The sequence below is a fragment of the Myotis nattereri genome, assembly GCF_964212035.1.
Source record: "Myotis nattereri genome assembly, chromosome: 4".
NCBI classification, from domain to species: domain Eukaryota; kingdom Metazoa; phylum Chordata; class Mammalia; order Chiroptera; family Vespertilionidae; genus Myotis; species Myotis nattereri.
In genome coordinates, this window is record NC_138079.1 from 42,557,264 (window position 1) to 42,580,000 (window position 22,737).

General features: G+C 42.5%; 1 protein-coding gene across 1 annotated transcript in view; it reads right to left on the reverse strand.

The window, feature by feature from the left end:
• ARSB (arylsulfatase B) overlaps positions 1-17,814 on the reverse strand; it is a 130,260-nt gene extending 112,446 nt beyond the window's left edge. The window contains exon 1 of the mRNA XM_081089438.1: positions 17,449-17,814. Coding sequence (XP_080945564.1) covers positions 17,449-17,754 — 306 coding nt within the window. The 5' untranslated portion in view covers positions 17,755-17,814. The remainder of the gene's footprint in view (positions 1-17,448) is intronic.
• Between the last annotated feature and the right edge of the window lie 4,923 nt (positions 17,815-22,737).

Consider the following 22,737-nt stretch of genomic DNA (forward strand, 5'->3'; position numbering starts at 1 on the left):
ACCAGTCAGAAATTAAGACTACACTGACTGAAATAAAGAATAATATTCAAAATGGCTTAAAAACTTGTTAGACTCAAAACCATAAAACTCCTAGAAAAAAACATAGGCAGTAATATCTCTGACATCCCTCTTAGCAATATTTTTCCTAATATATCTCCTTGAGCAAAGAAATCAACAGAAAAATAAACAAATGTGACTATATCAATCTAAAAAGTTTTTCCACAGCAAAGGAAACCATCAACAAAATGAAAAGACAACCTGCTGAAGGGGAGAAGATATTTGTCAATGATATATCTGATAAAGGGTTAATATCAAAAATTTATAAAGAACTTATAAAACTCAACACCAAAAAAACAATCTCATTAAAAATGGGCAGAAGACCTAAATAGCCACTTCTCCTAAGAGGACATACAGATGGCCAATATGAAAAGATGTTCAATGTCACTAAACATCAGAGAAATGCAAATTTAAACCACAATGAGATATCACCTCATACCTATCAGAATGGCTATCATCAATAAATCAACAAACAAGTGTTGTCAAAGATGTGGAGAAAAGGGAACCTTCGTGCACTGTTGGTCGTAACACAGCCTGGTGCAGCCACTGTGGAAAACAGCATGGAGTTACCTCAAGAAATTAAAAATGGAACTGCCTTATGACACAGTGATTTCACTTCTGGGTATATATTTGAAGAAACCCAAAACACGAATTCAAAAGAATATATGTACCCCTATGTTCATCACAGCGCTATCCATATATATATATGAAAGCCTAATATGCAAATTGTCCCTATGGGAGTTTGACTGGGAGACCGATCACTTGCTTTGACGTGCACTGACCCTCAGGGAGTGGCGTGGAACAAAGGAAGGCCCTGCCAACAGCCGGCAGCTGGGGAAGGGTCACCCTGGCCGGCAGCTGGAAGGAAGGTCCCGGGTGGCAGCTGGAAGGCCCCAATCGGCCCTGATTGCCGGCCAGGCCTAGGGACCCTACCCATGCATGAATTTCGTGCACCAAGCCTCTAGTTTACAATAGCCAAGATAGGAAAGCAACCCAAGTACCCACCAATAGACAAGTAGATATAAAAGATATACATATATATAATGGACTATTACTCAGTCATAAAAAAGAATGAAATCTTACCATGCGACAGCATGAATGGACCTAGAGTGTGTTACGCTCAGTGAAATAAATCAATCAGAAAAAGACAAATGCTATATGATTTCACGTATATGTAGACTCTAAACAACAAAATAACCAAACAAACAAAACTGAAACAGACTCATACAGAGAACAGACTGATGGTTGCCAGAAGGAAGGGAAGTTGGGAGACTGGGTGAAGGAGGTAAAGGGACTAAGAAGTACAGATTGATAGTTACAAAATAGTCATGGGAATGTAAAGTACATCACAGGAAATGCAGCTAATAATATTGTAATAACTATGCATGGTGCCAGGGAGTACTGGAAATATAGTGGGGAACACTTTGTAAGGTATGTGATTATCTAACCACTATGAAATACACCTGAAACTAATGCAACATGGAATGTAAAGTGTAACTGAAAAAAAGGACTAAAGCCAAAAAAAGGAGCTTCCATAATCTTTCAAGATTTGGTGATTTTTATATAATGAATGCATATTTGCATTTCTTCTTCCCCTTTATGTAAACCATTAATTTCAAAAGACCAACTTTTCCTTAGAAAAGAAAACAGCCATCTGACCCACAGGTTGGGAGTGGCTCACACAAGAATGTCCAGGGTGCAGGGACCACACAACAGCTAGCCGTTAAGAAATGATCACCTGTTGAATATTGGTATAATATTAAAATAGAATACACACAATTGTGTAAAAAGGCTATTAAATTAACCCTCCCTTTTCCTACATATCTGTGTGAGGATGGACATTCTCATCAATTTTTACCCAAACAATACATCATAACAGACAGAATGCAGAAGCAGGTGTAACAATCTAGCCATCTTCTATGAATATAAGAGACGTACGCAAATATAAACAATGTCACCCTTCTCATATAATTCTTTTGTTTTGGAAAATAAAGTTATCTTTCATAAGTTATTTATATTAACATCTAAGTTTCTGATACATGTAAATTTTGAAAGATATAACCCTCATAAACATAAGATCTTTGGGGCTTCAATAATTTTTAAGCATATACATTGGTCCTAAAACTTCAAACAAAAATGTTTGAGAACTGGTGCTATGATGTCCCAGGGGCTTCCATCCTTGCAGGCCCAGCCTCTCCCTTCCCTAAAACTTCACAGCTACTCCGGCTGTCCTGGCTTAGTCAGGGAGGTGCTCTCCTTCATATGAAGTGGGGCTGGGGTCTCACCTTCAGCTCAGCACTGGGTGCTCCTTATTTCTCCACAACAAGTGGGGCTCTGGGGACACTGAAGGTTGGCAGAGCCAGTTCTCAACCCTGGCCAAGACTCTCTGGCACCTCCATCAGCTGTCAGGTGGGTAACAAGCAAACGATATATATAAAAGGCTAAGTGACCGGCCGACCGGCCAACAGGCTGGCAGATATGATGCGCACTGACCACCTGGGGGCAGACACTAAACACAGGAGCTGCTGAGCTGCAGCGACTTTGCAGCAGCAGTTCTCGGGTGAAGCACCCCAGAACCAGAGAGGAGGGAGGCTGATTATGGGATGCATCACCCGAGAGCCTCCCTCTCACAATCTGGGACTGCTCGAGGGATGCTGGAGAGCCGGTTTCAGCTCGATCCCCGAAGACCAGGCCGAAGGACCCCACCTGCCAGAGGCACCCCACTCACTCTGCAGATGCCCTGCGAGCCACGGTGCCACCACAGGTGCGGCTGGCCAGGGAGGGACCATGAGAGGTTGGCTCCAGGGCATGTCCAGCCCATCTCGTCCAGTCCTGCCGGCCACCTTCTAGTTAATTTCCTTTCAATGTGCACAAATCCATGCACCAGGGCACTAGTAATTAATAAAAGGTAAAAAACAAAATGTGTTTGCAAATGATTTACTTCCTTTTATTAAAAGATCTATCATCAAGCACATACTAAACACATACTAAACAATTACCATGGTAATAACTTAAGCATCGTTGTAACAGATCACACCCTCTCACCTAGAGGAGCTGGGGTGGCATTGTAGAGAACATGCACTAAGACTGGGCCTGCCCCAGGAGTGCGGTGTGGTGCGTATGAACTTCAGGTGGGTAACTGGAGCTCAGGTATATGTTTCTGCTGGTACTGCTAGGTGCTGGCATCATTGCCTTCCTCAGGGTCAAATACTTCCACCAGACAGATTCACAGAGTTTTGTAGTTTTGTTTTAAATACATACTAGTAGCAATAAACAGACACAACATAGAGATCAAACCAACAAAAAAAAAAACAAACCCTTTCAAACTCACAATCTTTCCCTCCCCCCTAATTTATTATAAGCTACTTACTATCAAAGAGCCTTCTCATAAGCTTGGATATTGTTTCGAATTTCATTGTTTTGGTGTGTCTTTTGAGCCAGAAGTGCACCTGCTATTGCTTGATTTCACACCTTTTTACACCCCCCTAAGAAAACCTGAGGAATGACTTAAGTGTTAAGGTAAAGTGCGTTTATTGGATGGTGATGGATACATTTGCTATCCTGTTTGTGGCGACAGTTTCCCAGGTATATACATATCAAAATGCATCATATTGTATGCTTTAAATATGTGCAGTTTACTTTATATGTCAATCACATCTCAAAAAGCCATTTAAAAATAAAAGTGACTTAAGTGTTCCAGTGAGATTTTTTTTTTAAATCCTCACCTGAGGATATTTTTTTCCCAGAGAGAATGTAAAGGGGGGCGGAAAGGAGAGAGAAAGAGAGAGAGAGAGAGAGAGAGAGAGAGAGAGAGAGAGAGAGAGAGAGAGAGAGAGAGAGGAGGGAGAGAGAGAAAAGAAACATCGATGTGAGAGAGTCACATAGATGGGTTATTTCCCACACACAGCCCAGGTCTGGGAATTGAACCTGCAACCCAGGTACTCACCCTTGACCAGGAATTGAAGCCTCAACCCCTTGGTGAGAAGGCTGATGCTCTAACCACTGAGAAGTACTAGCCAGGGCCGTTCCGATGAGATTTTTGTGCCTCTCCTGGAAATAACTGATACCTACTGTGGGTATGCGGCAGATGCCTTCCATCTGCCCTCCAAATCCACATTCTGCCTCTGTCCTGCTCTCCATCCAGGAAGCTGACCTTGGGGACCACATCAAAGGACTCCCTTACCTCCTGACCGCTGACTGGGTTCAGCCCCGGGGGAGCCCTGACAGGAGGCTGGAGGCCAGGAAGCGATGAGTGGCCCGGGGCTGCCAGGCTCTCTACTGCCGGCCTTTCTGCTCTACAAGTCGCTCTCCTAGGTCCCAGAGGTTCCCTTTCCTTTCCTTCCTTTGGTTCTAGGGGTAGAAATAGCTCCACTGGGTTATACACTATCCTCCCTTCCCCTGATACATTCACACCTTTTAAATAGTCCTTCTGTAAGTAAAACCCCCTAAATTATTCTAATTTGAATGTGCCATCCCTTCCAGCTGGGATTGTGAATGACAAGGACATTACAATAACCATAGTGAGAAAGGGAAACATTTCTCTCAAAACACACACACACACACACACACACTCACACACACACTCACACACACACACACCAGATCACAGAAGGATCCTGTCTGTCCGTCTATGGCTAACGCTAGAAGTTTATCAACAGAAAATTAATCCTGGGTTCAAAAACTTCATAACATATACCAGTTGGCAACAGAGCAGGATAATGGAAGATAATATTTTATGGAATTCAAAAGGCCCAGTGGAGATAAATGCTGTGTGCAAGTTTCTCACACGGAACACTCATCCATCACAGACAGAAAATGAACTCTGATGGCTGTATGGCAGTACCAAGAGGTGCAGTGCGATCCGGTTTCCTAGGCTGCAGGCACCCAGCCAGGTGGTCAGCTGAAGCCTGCTTCTATTATCTGCAATCATATGGGGCACGGAATTTGTTCCTTTCAGTTCCTGAGAATTTATTTGACAGCATTTTTATGGCATGACTGGGAGTGGAAGCCAAAATCTGGATGACAGCCAAAAAACATGTTTTCGGTCTGTGCGAACACTATTTGAAGTAAGGAAGCCATAATGTGTAGAGAAGCAGTAAACAGGCAAATGCTGAGCTGGTTCCAACCCAGCACTTCCATTTAGCACAGAATTACAGAGCCACACCATGCTTCATGGGGCAGGATGGTAACAGCGCACCAAGAGGAATCAAAAGGAAAAAATGAACACCCCCCCCCCTTCTAAATGCTACAGCATCTAAACAATTCCATTCTAACACCCATCTTCAATGAGAGGATGTGTAAATGGAGAGGGTCCTATAGTTAATACATGAAAGTTCAGAGGGATTTAGTCTCTCTATCTACCATGGGTAGCTGTCCCTTCTTCATTAAACCAAATCCTCTCTCAAAAACCAGCTTCTCCTAGCCCTAGCTGGGTTTGCTCAGTGGATAGAGCATCGGCCTGTGGACTGAAGGGTCCCAGGTTAGATTCCCACCAGGGCACAAGCCCTGGTTGCAGGTTTGATCCCCAGTAGGGGGCGTGCGGAGGCAGCTGATCAATGATTCTCTCTCATTGTTGATGTTTCTATCTCTCTCTCCCCCTCTTTTCCTTTCTGAAATCAATAAAAATATATTTAAAACAACCAGCTTCTCCTAAAATTTTACTTGACCATCAAGATTCCCTCTGCAAAGGCCTAGGGTTTGCAAATTCAGGGAAGGCCATGGCTTGTCTCTGGGCTCTTTCTGTGAGACAACTGACGAGAAATCCTTGTTTACATGTTCTGTTGCACATAAAATTATTTTGATCCTGTGGGTTATCCTGTCCTCTGCAGACCTAAGAAGATACGAGCAGTGTAGACTCATGAGCTTCAAAGAGAAAAACCAATCTCCTGGACCCAACCTCTTGGACGAGGAGGGGAAGAGACGAGGCAGTTTCCACATCAGAATCTCTTACAATCCCTCTTTCAGAGATCCAGGCGGTCTACTGATGAACTGCCTATCGGGAAGCTCAAAGCACAATATTTCAGCTACACTTACAATAAACGCTCCCAGGGACTAGATCAACCTCCACTACACCCATGACAATGAATGCTCTCTCCTCACCTCCACAGTGTTGAGATAACATCCAGCTGAACAGAATGAAGGTTCTGTCCTGTCAGTGTGACTTGTACAAGATGAACTCATACCCTCATTGCACCTGTGTAATTGTGCAACACCTCCTGCCACACGATTTGAAAATTCAGAAAAATGGGCAAGCTCTCCGCTCCACTTTACACAACAGAGAGCCTAGAGGGAAGCTTCATGACGGGAACATATCACAGAACAGGAGTTCAGGAAATCCAGCCGGTGCCGTGGCCAGGACACTATACCACTCTCGCCACCTGAGGGTTTATTCCTGGAGATGCCCTACAGAACCAATGGGTAGTGGAGACTCTGCTTCCTCCCCACTTAAGCCTTCTCAAAAGTGGTCAGCTGCCCGGGCTGCTGAAGCCAAGAGCTACAGACACACATTATGTGCGCTAGGGGCCTGGCTCTGCCATCTGGCCTGGTCCTGCAGAACTCAGGCTGCAGAACTGGCTGGTGTCACTGACAGCTTTAAGGGTCTATTTATTTTGGTGTCAATTAGCAAAGAGTAAAAATCTCTGACTAAACCCACAAAGGGATGTTGTTTGCAAAAAGAATAAACAAGGCAAAAACTGTTTTCAGTGCCTTCCTCTGTTTAAATTATGAATCCAGCCAAAAGCCCAAAATGAAAAGGGAGGAAAATATGGAAGAAAAATAATTTTTAGTAAAGTGATATGATTAAAGAAACAAAAACAAAGAGATTGCCAGACAGGAACAGCTTATGCTCAAAGGGATTCTTGAAATAACTTCAGAAATCAACCAACAAAATAAACCCCATAAGTCAATGGGTCATATTCCACTCAGCCTCACACTTATTTATTTCCTCGTTTCCAATTACTTGGGAAGCAAAATATGGAATTATTTATCTAAAATATCATCGATACTTATAGACTAAGGTCTCCAGACGCCCCTTGCCTTCTGAGAATGCCTCGTGACTCTAAAGGACACCTGGCTTTAGGGAAAACAAAAGACACATTGGAGCAAGCCACCCAGGGTCCCTGCTTCGGAACCGTGATGTGGTTTCAGTGAGTGGCCATCTTGCTTGTTACTATGGACCTAATGCATCCTTCTTCCTTCCGCAAAGAGTTAGGAATGGAGACCGATGAGTGCTTTCCCTCCGGAGGCGCCTATGGCCTCTGGACTACAGGGTCCTCTTCTCTCTCACTCCTTGGATGCCTTGGCCGGGTCCTATGAACACTCCCAATTTGTGACATGTAGCCTTCCCCGAGGACTCCGCCCATTTCTTCCAGCTCTTTTCTCCTCTTTTCAGTCTTTTCTTCCCCATATTCATTGCCATGTATACAAAGAATGCCACATGGCACTTCCTGGTGGTTCCTTTTCTAATCTTAGAGTCCAGGAGAGACCTGACCAGGGACAGGAATCCACAGAGAGGCAAGCATGTGGGAGGGTGACAATGGCAGGCAGGGCCCTGAGAGCAGTGAGGAAAAGCAGCAGGGGGATGAGGGCATCCTCTGGCAGAACTCCTGTCTCCTTGCCAAGCCACACAGTATGCAGAACCCAGTCCTACTTGCAGTCATGGGTCTCATCTGCTCACATTCTTAAAGCAGACTTGAAGCAAAAGTAAAAAAAAAACAAAACTACCCACAGTGCTCTGCACAACCTCCTTCCTTATATTTTCTGTCCAAGGTTCTGCTTCAGGGGTGAGTGAAAGGCTGTGGAAGTGTCTTTTCTGTTTATCGATGGGATTAAGAGAAATGTGGCTTGGGTCCCTTAAGAACGAAACCTTGAAGTCATCTTTCATTGCTTCCATTCTCTGCCAAGGTTTATAGAGTTCTGGTGGAGTGGTCCCCTCAGTGCCCAAGGTAAGAACGTTCCCAGGTGAGGGCCAAAGTCACTTTACTTTTTTCCCAAAAGGAAGTGTTTCCACTAAGGCCTACCACTTTTGTTACCCTTTAATCTTCATAATTTCTTAAAAAGGAAGCAAGGGCGTTAGCAATGACTTGTCAGCCCTAAGCAGTTAAGACAGTGAGCGCCTTCGGGGAATGCACAGGTGCTAAAGTACTGGCGCATTCATTCATTAGCTGTTCAGCACCGAGTGCTTCTCCAGGCCAGAGAGAAGGAAGGCAATCTAGTGGAGAAGTCCGGCCTGAGAGCAAAACCGCCACCACGCTTAAAAAGTGTACGAGTGCAGCAACATAATGAGCAGTTTGTATTGAATAAGGTCAATTTGTAAGAATATGGAAATTTAGTATTTTCGAGTCTTCAACTTGAACTACAAGCAGCGTACAAATTCTATTAGAAAAGCTGAAAGACTTTTGTTTGCTTATTTAACCACTTTTATAAACATCTTTATTACATGTGTTATTTTATTGAAATATATTTGACGCATAATATTATGTAAATTTAAGATGTACTACTTGTTAATCTGATACATTTAAACATTGTGATCTGATTGCACTGCAGTGATAATTAACACCTCCATTGCATTACATAATGATCCTTTCCTTTCAGTGATTGTAATCATTAAGTTCTAGTCTCTGAGCAAGTTTGATGACTATAATACAACTAGAGGCCAATGCATGAATTCATGCACGAGTGGAGTCCTTGGGGTGGCCTGCAGAGATTGGGCCCCAGCTCGCACCCCCAGCCTCGCAGCCCCAGCTTGGGACCCCAGCCTCCCAGCCCTGCCTTGGCCTGGTGCCACCCCCTCACCTGCTCCACCATCCTGCCTGCGGGGCAATCGATCAGGGCTGGGCCCCCAGCCCAGCTCCCTCAGTGCCTGAATGCCAGGTGGTGGCCCCGCCCCCCACTGCTGCTGGTCATTGCCTGCGGGGCAATCAGGCCCCCCCTCGCACCCGCCTTGACCTGGCGCCACCCACTCTCCTGCTCCACCATCCCATCGTCCTGCTCTTGTCGGGGCCCACTGGGGCCGGCAGCACCTCCACTGCCACCCACTGCCAGCGCCACGTCACCGATGCCCATATAGGGTCCAGCAGTGCCTCCACTGCTGCCTCCTGCCAGCACCACATCGCCGACGCCCGACATGTTCTGCGCTGCCCCCTGGTGGTCAGTGCATGTCATAGCGAGCGGTCAAACTCCCAGTCAAATGACCACCCGAGGGGACAATTTGCATATTAGGCTTTTATTATATAGGATAGTGTGGACTACATTCACTTATACTGTGCATTAGATTTCTAGGTCTTGTGTTAGTACTTGTTCCTAATTTGTACCATTAACCAGCATCTGTCTTATCTCCCTACCCCTTTAAGGATTTTTAAATTGATATATGTATATTCTTTTAAATCTTTATTGTTGAAAGTATTACATATGTCTTCTTTCCCTTACCCACTGACCTCTCCCACCCACCTACCACCCTAGGCCTTCACCACCCTATTATCTGTGTCTGTGGGTTATGCATATATGCATGAGTTCATTGGTTGATCTCTTCCCCCTTCCTCCCCTGCCTTCCCTCTGAGGTTAGACAGTCTATTTGATGCTTCTATGTCTCTGGGTCTATTTTTGTTTATCAGATTCCACATATGAGTGAGATCATGTGATATTTATCTTTCTCTGACTGGCTTATTTCATTTAGCATAATGCTCTCCAGGTCCATCCATGTTGCAAATGGCAAGAGTTCTTTTTTTTTTACAGCTACATAGTATTCCATTGTGTAGATGTACCATAGTTTTTTAATCCATTCATCTGCTGATGGGCACTTAGGCTGTTTCCAAATCTTAGCTATGGTGAATTGTGCTGCTATGAACTTAGGAGTGCATATATCCTTTCTGATGGGTGTTTCTGATCTCTTAGGATATATTTCTGAAGTGGGATCACTGAGTCAAATGGGAGTTCCATTTTTAAAGGGAACCCTCATACACTGCTGGTGGGAATGCAGACTGGTGCAGCCTCTGTAGAAAACAGTATGGAGTTTCCTCAAAAAGTAAATCAATATTAATCTTGAGAATTTAAACAAGGGGAAAGTAAATATAAAATCTGTTTCATTTTATGTATAACATGCCTTCACAGGACACCAAGAAACTAAGAATGGGCTACCTATGGAAAGATGGGAAGAAGGGCCAGGGGACAGGATGAAAGATCTTTTTCTTTTTTTATATATATACCTTTTTAAATTTTTTATATTTGAAACTTTTTAATGTATTTCCTTATTTTAAAAATATGTTTAATTCTAACCAGAATTACATGTATACAAATGCCACACGGCATTTTATTGTGGTTTCTTAAAATACATTTATTTGGAACATTAGAAATATTCTTTAGTAAATAGTAGCCTTCAATGTAACACAACTATGAAAACTTAAACAAGTTTTAATCTTTTATCATGAGCAGACAGTACTACTCTTAGGTACAGGGAGACCCTGCCTCCCTCTCTGGGCTCTTACCTGCTTGGCATCCCTCCTTCACTCAGCCATGGTGGCCTTCTCCCCATTCGTAGAAGGAGCTCTCTCCAGCCTCTGGGCCTTTACTTTGATAGTCCCTCCCTCTGTGTTAAACCCTTTCCCAGGATCTTTCCATGGCTGACTCCTCTCTTCATTCAGGCCATTGCCTATATCACCTTCTTGGAGATACCTTCCTGAGTCATGATTCCTTGCCCTGTTTTGTTTTCTTCCCCATATTTATTGCCATGTCATTCAAATTCACCTTACTCATTTGTTCGTGTGTATTTCAGCCCCCCTCTTGATAATTGCTTCCTCTACCCTCACCACCACCAGACTATAAGCACTAGGCCAGTGGTTCTCAACCTTCCTAATGCCGCGACCCTTTAATACAGTTCCTCATGTTGTGGTGACCCCCAATTTCATTGTTACAAATTGAACATAATTAAAGCATAGTGATTAATCACAAAAACAATATGTAATTATATATGTGTTTTCCGATGGTCTTAGGCAACCCCTGTGAAAGGGTCGTTCAACCCCCAAAGGGGTTGCGACCCACAGGTTGAGAACCGCTGCACTAAGCAATCCAGAGTGTATACCACAATGGCAGCAAAAAATAGTTGCTCAATAAAAATCTGTGGAATGAAAGAATGAATGAATGCATGCATTACAATTAATGGTGATAGACTGAAAGCTATCTAAAATCTGGAATTAAAAGATGTCCACTATTACCACTTCTATTTGACAATGTACTGAAGGTTCTACTCAGAGCAATTAGGCAACAAAATGAAATGAAAGGTATCCAGATCGGTAAGGAAGAAGCAAAACTATTTCTATTTGTAGATAATAGGATCTTGTAGAGAAAATCATAAAGAGCATGCACACACACACACACACACACACACACACACACTTAGAACTAATAAGTTCCACAGGTTGCAGGATATACATTAATACATAACTATCACTTGCATTTCTATATACTAGCAATGGACAATTGATAATAAAATTAAGAAAACAATTCCATTCACAACAGATAAAAAAAAAAAGAGAAAAACTTAGAAATAAGTGTAAAAAAAAAAAAAGAAAAGTTCAAGATTTGTAGGCTGAAAACTACGAAACATTGTTGAAAGAAATTAAAGTAGACCTAAATAGAAAGACATCTCATATTCATAGATTGGAAGGCCTATATTGTTAAGGTACTACTCCTCCTCATGAATTTACAGATCAATGCAATCCCTATCAAAATTCAGAAATGGACAAGTTTGATCCTAAAATTAATATACAGGGGGCCAGAATAGCCAAAACAATCTTGAAAAGGGACAAAATTGAAGAACTCACACTTCCTGATTCAGAAATCTACCACAAAGCTACAGTAATCAAGACAGCTTGGTACTGATATAAGGATAAACATTAGATCAAACCATATATCTATGGTCAATTGATTTTGACAAAGGTACAAAGACCGCTCAATGGGGAAAAAATAGTCTTTTCAACAAATGGTGCTGGAACAATTGGACACCCATATGTACCCACATAGTTCAAAAAATATACAAGAACTAACTAAAAATGGATCAAAGATATATAAATGTAAGAGCTGAAACCACAATATTTTTAGAAAAAACATAGAAGCCTTTGTACATTGAGTTAGACTGCTTTTTTAGATATAACAACAAAAGTACAACCGAAGAAAAGTAAATAAATGGAAATACATCAAAATTTAAAACTTTTTTATATAAAAGGCCACCATCAAAAAGATAAAAAGACAACCCACAAAATAGAAGAAAATAATTGCAAATTATTTATCTGGAAAAGGTTTAATGTGCAGAATATATAGAGAACTTTTACAACTCAACACTAAAAAGACAAATAACAATTAAAAAGTAAGCAGAGGATATGAGTAGATATTTCTCCATATAAAAAGAGAAGGGAAAGTTTACATATGTATTTTTTGTATATGAATAAAATACATTTTACATAATTCATATTGCATTGTTTGCCTGCCAAGATGGGGAACTGGATGCCTAAGGAAGAGAATGTTTATACAGTTAGGAAAAGATTTTCACTGTAAGCCCTTTTGTAACTTTTGAGTTTTTAAGCCACATGAATGTATTTTCTAATCCAAAATAAATACAGTGGGGCCTTGACTTACGAATTTAATTCGTTCCGTGACGGAGCTCGTAACTCAAATTACTCGTATGTCAAATCATAAAGTGAACAAGTGAGACACATGATGCTGGGCTGATGTTGTGGAGTTCACTGTGACGTTCGCTGCACCAACTAGCGGTGGGGTATCTGAAGCTGGCTCGTAACCCAAATTTTAGCTCGCAACTCAAAGCAAAAAATCGGCCGAGAGACGGCTCGTATCTCGAAAAACTCGTTAGTCGGGACACTCGTAAGTCAAGGCCTCGCTGTAAATAAAATATAGATTTTAGCCCTAACCTGTTTGGCTCAGTGGATAGAGCGTCGGCCTGCGGACTGAAGGGTCCCGGGTTCGATTCCGGTCAAGGGCATGTACCTTGGTTGCGGGCACATCCCCAGTGAGGGGTGTGCGGGAGGCAGCTGATCCATGTTTCTCTCTCATTGATGTTTCTAACTCTCTATCCCTATCCCTTCCTCTCTGTAAAGAATCAATAAAATATATTTTAAAAAATAAAAAAATATCTAAATATACATATATATTTAAATATTTTAAAAATAATGAATGAATGAGTCATATAGGGCTGTGGGAAGAACACTGGCCTAAGTTTACAGACACCTGAATTCTAGTTTACAGAAACCTGAATATCAGTCTCCCTTTCTCCCTTTCCAAAACTCTATGCACTTTTTAAACAAAGCATGTAGATTTAAGAAAGGTTCATATGTGAGGATTCTGAACAATTAAAGGTCTAAACAGAAAAGTTTGAATTCATGTTTTTGTTTGAACAAGTTTCTAGCAGCATAACAAGCAGCTGGAGTACCCTGCCAGTGTTGAGCAAAGTTAATCTCTCCTTCTATCAGTAGGTGGCGATAGTGAGTATCAAAATGCTCAAGCCACACTTGCTCTAATGGATAGGAGAGCCTTAGAAATTTAGAGCCTTACAGTTCAGCTCAAATCCCATATTTTCCAGAAGTGAGGTCAGAGTCTGAAGATTGACTGACATGGCAAAGAATGAAATCCACATCTCACAATTTTTAACTGTTCCACTCAACTAAGTACTTTAGTAAGCTAAAAAACTAAAACTCCGAACTTCTTGGAAATATAAAGTTCTACCAGTTAGTCTAGGCTTGCTTATCACCTTATGCTTTTCTTTTCTAATCTAAAGTCAAATGATTATGGGAAGAGGGAGTTTCTAAAATTTAGAGTCTAAATGTTAAAGCATGGTTGCTAAATTCATAGATGTGGCTATTAATTAGTTCTTTCAAGTACCTAATTTTAAAATAAAAATATTTTCCTCATTTTATTGTCTAAAATTATGCACAACACATGATTTATTTCAGAAATTAAACTTTCTCCCTATTTTCATTTTACATAGGCAATTCCTAACCTGAAATGTATGGTGGGTGAATTTTTTTTATTATTGAAATGTTGAGGAACAACCTAAATGTCCAAAAATAATAGAGATCATTCAGGAAATATTTTTAATAATTCTGAGTAGCAATATAGCATAGTGGTTACACAGCCACACTGCCCAGTTCAAATCCTGGTCCACCACTTACTTGCCTTGTGCTATTGAGTAAGTTTCTTAACATTTTGAGCCTCAATTTCCTTGTTATCAAATAGGGCTGATAACAGTAATACTTCATCGGGTTTCTGGGAGAATGTATCCAAGTGCTCAGGACAGTACCAATATGTAGTATCTGAGGACAATGAGGCCTCTTAACCCTTTGAGAAACAGTGATTCCTTTAAAAGAGGATGCTTGCTAACTCAAGGTAATTTCTAACTGGGTCTCATAAACTCTATGAGAATAAAACAGAAGAAACGTCTTGCTTTGGAATATCCAGCTTCTAGCCTGCATTCACTTCTTAACTACAGGGTACTCTAAGTATGCCTGGGGGATTTTTGTGTGTGTGTGTTTTTCCCCCCAGTTGGTGACTGGTGGGGGAGGATGTTAAGGGACAGGACGAAAGCAGCCAATTATATGAACAAGTTTTTGAAGTGTGGTATCTGCTTTCCTGTTCAAGTCTGTTGGAAGGGAGGAAGTTAGAGAAATGAATGGCCCTCCCATTCTTCTGAAATTTGAGTTTAGTTCTCTTGCTTCAGAGCAAATGCAGAACCATTTTGGGCAGACTTTGCCTTCCCTCTTTTCCCTTCTTATTTAAATACCCTGTTAGTCCTACAAAGCATCCAGGGTAAGATCTGCATCACAACTGATATTCCTGATTAGACTTCGCAGCCATAGTTGGAACTGTGGAAAGTACTTAGTTCTGGTGGTAAAGGAAACCACCCTTTATCTCCATGGCAAACCCTGGCTACAGCTATTTCTCAGACTGTAGTACAACTAACTCTCTTTTCTGTTTCTAGAAGTCTTCAGACCACTATGGAAATCTTTATTACAAGTGGACTCTCCCTTTTCTTGATTTCAGGGCAACATGAGGCTAGGGTGGATCTGACAGGCTACAGGAACACAGATTTGGGAGGGCAAGATTCAAGAATATCCCCTGTGACTCGAAATATGCTTATTGAATAGACAGTACATCTACCTATATGAAGGTATGCATGTGATCTCAAACAGTCCCCATTTATTGTATTTAATATGGTCATGATTACATCAGGATCTTATAAAAATGTCAATCATATTCAGATTAAGAAAAAAGGTCCAATTTTAGGGGTCTGAGATAACTAGTGGGTGCAGGCAAGGCATGAGCCCAGCTTAGGTACTTTCTGGCTGTGTGGTTCTGAACATGTCATGGAACTGTGGTAGGTAGGTAGGCAGACATGAGCAGAGCAAGGAGGATGGGCCAGGTCCAGAAGGTCACCCTGGCAGAAAGCCTAGCAGCAGACACTCGTGAGATGGGCCCTTGTCCCAGGGTCGCCTTTCCTGCCCAGCAACTTGCTGGCCATGCAGTTCAGACCCCCTCACCTTTCCTCCCTCGGGATAACTGCTAGGCCCAGTGGTTTCAGCTCCAGGCCTAACAAAGCAGCAAGACCAGAGCCAGCTGTGATGACTAATGACCCCCTCCCCTAGAGCTGCCAATCAGTAGAGACCAGGACCCTGAAAAGAAACATCTGGAAAACCGATGAATATTCTATTGAGATCCTCCCCTGGGACTTCCCCTAAAATCCCCTTCGGAGCATTGAGGACCCGGACCCTGGCCCAGGAGCGTGCCAGTGCCTTTTCCTTTCACCCTCCCTCCTCCTCCCCGCAACCCTCACCCAGGTGAGTTACCTTTACCTTCTTCATTCCCAAGTGCCACGGGCCCTTCTTTCACCTCTGCAACTTGTTTCCTAAACCCATCTCTTCTACCAGTCACTTCTCCCACCTCTGATTTTCTAAATAAACGTTCTCTTATAATGAATCTTGGCTCCTATCAGACCCCAGTGGTCTAACACCTGTTGCCTTTCTCCAAGCTGCCAACAGAACCTCTATAGCAGTGGTTCTCAACCTTGGTTGCACATTAGAATCACCTGGGAATCTTTTTAAAATCCTGATTTCTGGGCCTCATCCTTCGGAAATTCTGTTTCTTTGTTATGGGGTGGGGCCACAACATTAGTAACAAAGAAACAGAATTTCCGGAGGATGAGGCCCAGAAATCAGGATTTTAAAAAGATTCCCAGGTGATTCTAATGCGTAGCCAAGGTTGAGAACCACTGCTCTATAGGTTGTTTCATTTGTAAAGGGGATTAAAAATAACAGTTACCTCTTGGTCTGTTTCAAGAATTAACTTTAAAAACAGTATAGCAGTCCTGGCCCTGTTGGCTGGTACACCAAAAGGTTGTGGGTTCGATTCCTGGTCAGGGCACATACTTAGGTTGCGGGTAAGAGAGGCAACCGATTGTTGTTTCTCTCTTCCTCTCTCTCTCCCTCTCTCTCTCTCTCTCTCTCTCTCACACACACACACACACACACACACACATTAAAAAACAAATAACAGCAAAAAATTGTCCTCGGGTAAGGGGTGAGATTAGGATTAAAATAAATAATAAAAACAGTAAAGCAGCCCTGGCCAGGTAGCTCAGTTGGTAAGAGCATCGTCCCTACATGCCAAGTTTGCAGTTCAATCCCTGATCAAAGCACATACAAGAAAGAACCAATGAACGCATAAATAAGCGGAATATCAAATCGATGCCGCCTCTCTCTCTAAAATCAATCAATAAATAATAAAGCAGTAAAGCACTATGCAAATGTTCTTGATATTCTTAATTCTCTAACATATATGCACACTCTCTACAAGTATACTTTTCTCTATTAACTACAGAGAAGTTTTTAAGAGATAATGATGCTCAGAGGGGTTATGGATACAGGTTAAATCTGAAATGTCAGCAGCCCCAGAAACTGGAAAACATTAATCTCTGGTCGGACAGTCCCAAGCCATGACGGCTGGGTCCTCAGGGGACCAGAGTCCTCCCCACCGAGGGCGCTCGCCCTTGAACTCGGCCCCAGGTTCGCGCTGCCCCCCTCTCACTGCCACACCGGCGCCCGCCAGCTCCCTCTCCATCTTCCACTCAGGGCCGCCCCGCGGAGTCCATCCCGACCCTCCCGCCGGCCCAGGCCCAGCACCCACCGCCCAGCGCCCAGCGCCCAGCGCCCAGCACTCCCCAGAACCCTCCACCCTGACCATCGGAAAACGAAACACCGAAAACCCACCCGAAGAGGCGGGGCGAGGGGGTGGGGAGCGCGGGGCGCCGGGGCAGGCATGCGCAGAGAGCGCCGCGGGCTCCGGGCCCGGCCAGCCGCCGCCTCGCGGGGACCCAGCCGGGGCCGAGCCGCGTACCTGGTAGCGGCCGGTGAGCAGCTGGCTCCGCGACGGCGTGCACAGCGGCTGCGTGTAGTAGTTGTCCAGGCGCACCCCGCCGGCCGCCAGCGCGTCCAGGTGCGGCGTGCGCACGCTCGAGCCGTGGAAGCCCACGTCGTGCCAGCCCAGGTCGTCCGCCAGCACGAAGACCAGGTGGGGCGGCCGGCCGGCCCCGGCGCCCGAGCCCGGCGGCGGCGGCAGCAGCAGCAGCAGCAGCAGGACGGCGGGGAGCAGCGGCCGCGGGCCGGGGCCTCGGGGCAGGCTCGCTGCACGGCGCGGGCCCATCCTTCGCCGCCCGCGGGCCCCGCGCCTGTGGCGCCCCCAGCCTCCGGCAGCGCTTTTAGAACCAGGAACTGGCGGCCGGCCCGCCCCGCCCCGGGACCTCGCCCGGAGGGCCTCAGGCTGCAGGGCCCCGCGCCCCGCTGCCTCCCCCGGGCCGGCGGCGAGGCGGGGCGGAGCCAGCGGACGGAGCTGGGGCGCTGCTGCCGGCGGGGACACCGCGTTGATGCTCGATGGCGGCTAAGATCGCTGACCTTTCCTTCCAGCTATGAACTGGGCACCGTGGCATCCTAACACAGGAGCGATTTGTTCTTAACAGCTTACAAAGCATTTCCGAGCCCGTTTCAAGTCTGGCAGCTAGGAATTATAATGCCCGTTTGTTTTTGTTTTGTTTTGTTTTTCAGAATAAACCATCTTGTAGTTGGTTGAGCCTAAACTCAGTTCTGTCTCCAGAACCTGAGCTACGATGTTGCAGCGGTTCTCAACCTGTGGGTCGCGACCCTTTTCACAGGGGTCGCCTAAGACCATCCTCCATATCAGATGTTTACATTACGATTCATAACAGTAGCAACATTACAGTTATGAAGTAGCAACGAAAATAATTTTATGGTTGGGTCACAACATGAGGAACTGTATTTAAAGGGCCAGAAGGTTGAGAACCACTGCGAGGGAGACTCTTCTAGCAAGAGTCCAGCCTCGTGCGGGTGGGAGGGCGATGAGGCAGTAGTCTAAAAAATTTTGTTTCAGATTTTGTTTATGAATACTGTACACTTGTGAAGCCATTTCCTCCCCACTAGCAAAAAGGGGGTTCAACACACACCCCGACTGCACAGCGCCCTTTTGGAGGTGCAGTTTTACTTGGGCCTCCCTGGGAGTTGTTTGGGGGCACTGTGTGGGCATTCAGTAGCTCATTAGCTTGTCCAGATATGAGCCCCTTCAGAGCTGGCTCCCCAACAATCAAGTAGTAAACCAAAAAACTATAGTATCTCATTTGCCTGAAATAATCTGTAAATGGAAGGGGAAATTCCTTTAACCACATGCTCATTGAATGGGGAAGTTAGCCTTATGACCAGTATGTTCCCATTGCCACCCAAGACTTTCTGCATAAGCCATGTCTGGAGACAGATAACAACAGTTGTAGAAGGGGAAAAAAAAAATTGGGCACTGCATCCCTTCAGGGTAATGAATCTGATTCCATGGGAGTTACTTTACAGCTTTATAAGTTGTAGATAACTGATAGCAATGGAAACTAATTTGTGTTTACACTTATGCAAACGAATTCTATCCAGTGGAATGACCCCCACCTCCTCCCTCACCCTCACCTCCATCCTCACCCCCATTACTATGGAAAAAACAGTTTTTACCTCCACTTGCACATGTAATATTCCTGATCTGTTCTTTGGATTGTCCTTTGAACTGGTTTAACACTGTACCAGTTTCCTCATTAATGAGTTAACTAAAATATATAACATGTATTCATTTTCATATCTGTATAAAGGTCATGATTTCATCTTTTTTTGAAAACTATCCTTTAATGAATGTTTCCCTTTTACATACATAGTTTTTTTCTTTGCGTGTAGTAGATTAGTTGATAGTACATCCACTTTTTGACTGGTAAATAAATAAAATTTAGCAGGAAAATATTTAAATGTAGCTTTAAAAAGAATAATTTTGAAGAGCTGTTTGACTCTCATTATGTTAGGACTTGGAAATTCCATGTGAAGAAGACCCTTTAGGAGACCATAAAGGACTGAGAATTTTTAACTATGGCCCTTGCATGTCCTTCTCTCCCGTAACTGTTCCTGATAAAAATCTCATTGCCCAATCCATGGCTGCTAATCTGCAGCAACTGCTTCTGAAACTAGCTAAACTTGCAATGAGCTTTCTCATGTCCTTCATTTTCAAATAAAAGCTTATTCCAGCAGTGCTCTGGAAATGGGCAAATGAGTTAATTAAAAAGTGTTCATCTGTATATCGAACACAATAATATGCATGACAAACTAGTTATTGTAAACTTTCTCAGTTGGAGTTTGTCTGATGTTTCCCAATGATTAGACTTAGGTTATGGGTTTGTGCAGAAATATCACAAGAGTGATATTGTATGTTCTTGCTGCTACATATTAAGAAGTACATAATGTTGATTTGCACTATTATTTGAACACTTTGCTCAGGTGGCCATTTCTCCACTGCAAAGTTACTATTTCACCCTTGGCATTAATAAGTATTTTATGGGGAGATATTTTTTTTAAATATACTTTATTGATTTTTTACAGAGAGGAAGGGAGAGGGACAGAGAGTTAGAAACATCGATGAGAGAGAAACATCAATCAGCTGCCTCCTGCACATCCCCCACTGGGGATGTGCCCGCAACCAAGGTACAGGCCCTTGACCAGAATCGAACCTGGGGCCCTTCAGTCCACAGGCCGATGCTCTATCCAATGAGCCAAACCGATTAGGGCTATGGGGAGATATTTTGAGAATATGTGTATATTATATTATTCTTAAAATGTTTGCTTATTCTAACATCCACTAATTCTTCTTGCTTCAATAAATCAGTATGGTTGACAAATGATGATTTTCTAAATCAGTCATTCCTTTTTTATCTGTTACTTGCCTTTCTACTGTAAAGAACTTTCCCTTCTCTCCACTTATTTATTTATATTACCATGAGCTCATCGATTCTTCTTTCCATCAATATGCTATAATACTTTGCTATAATTATTTCAGTGTGCAAATTTCCTTGAGTTGGGCAGTGGGAGCCTCTTCAGTCTGGCACTCACATCCTTTTGGCATGTCCTCTTTAATCCTTACTTTTTGATACAACAAAATAGTCTAGATTCATCTTGTGCTTTTCCTCCCCCAACCCTGGAATCAGACATTTCTCCAAGAAGCCTTGCTTCCTTTTCATAGAGGCATTTATTTTTGTGCATGATGTGACATATAGATCTAATTTTATCTTTTCCCAACTGATTATCCAGTTGTCCCAGCACCACTCATAAGAAAATAAAGACATCTATCTTTGCTCTAGTGATATGAGATGCCACCTTTATCATATGCTTAATTTCTGTATATACTTGGGTCTATTTCTGGGCTTTCTGTTCTAGTCCACTGGCCTCTCTCTTGACTCATGCACCAGTACACACTGTTTCAGTTACAGGCATTACAGTATGTTTTAAGGTACGGTAAGAATAGTGACTTCTTAAAGCTTTATATTTTTAATGTTTTCCCGGCTATTTCTACATATTTATTTTCTTGAAAATACATTAAATTTATAAATTAAGGGCAACTGAAATCTTTTATGATACTAAGTTGTATCTAAAAACAAATGTTAACTTTTATTAAGGCCTACTTTTTAAATTAATGTAAAAAGTTTTTTTAGAGACAGGAAGGGGGAGAAGGAGAGAGAGAAACATCAATTTGCTGCTGCACTTACTTATGCATCCATTGGTTGCTACTCACATGTGCCCTGATCAGGATCGAATCCACAACCCGGACACGTCGGGACAGGGCTCTAACCAACTGAGCTACCTGGCCAGAGACTATAAAGTCTATGTTTGTATCTTTTAAAAGTGTTTTAAAATTTTCTCATATCAATTTTGTGCCTTTCTTGTTAAATTTATTCCTAAATATTGTATCTTTTCTGTTGCTATTGAAAGGGGGCTTTCTCTACCATTCTATCTTTTAACAGGTTATTATTTGTGGAAATGAAGCTTACTGATTTCTGTGTGGTAACTTATATTTCACCAAGTAGTGAATTATTTTACTCTTTGAGTTAGTGTAATCATTGATTTTATTTTAGGGTTTTCCTAGTACGTAATCTTATCAGAAAAAAACAAAAAACCTTCCAATTAGTTCAAAGATGCAAAAGCTAGGATGGAAATCAAAGCAGCTCCCAATTCACAACTGGCTATAAAAGTTAATTGTTTGGTAGGAGGGGTGCTTGGAACTTGGGATATATATTTTTTGTATGGAAAGAATCTTATACATGGCTTTTATTCTAACCTACACAAAACCTATTTAACCCATAGTTAAAATCTTATTCCTAAAGTCCGTAAGAAAAGACCAACAACCTAATGTTTACATAGGCAAAATACAGGAACATAATAGTTTATAGCAAAGGAAATATAGTCCAGCCAGTGTGGCTTAGTTGGTTGAGCATTGTCTCATGCACCAGGAGGTTGCCAGTTCGATTCCCAGTCAGGACATATGCCCAGGTTGCAGGCTCAATCCCCACTATGGGGTGTGCAGGAGGCAGCTGATTGATGTTTCTCTCTCATCCATGTTTCTATCTCTCGCTCCCTCTTTCTTCCTCTCTCTAAAATCAATAACAACATATTTTTTTAAAAAAATGTAAGTGGTCATTAAATACATGAATAGATATTCAATATCATCAGAAGGAGAAATACAAATTAAAACTTCAATAATATAACATGGATACTAGTGATAGCACAAGGCTTTGAGTAGGGTGTAAAGAAACAAGCCCTCTTATATATTAATCGCAGAAATGAAATTTGACACAACCTCTAAGGCAAACATTTTGCCTATATGTCAAAATGCACATACACTTTAACCAACAAATCCAGTTGTATGGATTTATCCTCCAAATATACTCAATGTAAGAAACTTTATATGCATCAAGATATTCATTTTAGCCTTATTTTTATTAGAAAAAGACAAATAGTAGAGCCTGGATAAACAATTAAAATGATGGTATGGAATAATATTCAAGATATACCATTAAATTTTAAAAGTTAAGCAAAGAACTATGTATGGTATGCTTTCATTTGCTTAAAAATATATGTACATATGTGTATATATATACATATATATATATATATATACTCATATATTGAGAGAGATGCTTACGTATGTATAGAGTATCTTAAGGATACAGAAGAAAAAATAGCATTAGTTGTCTCTGGGTAGACTGGTTAACTAAGGACAGGTGTAGGAGAGAGACTATAACTTTTCACTATATGTCCTTTATGC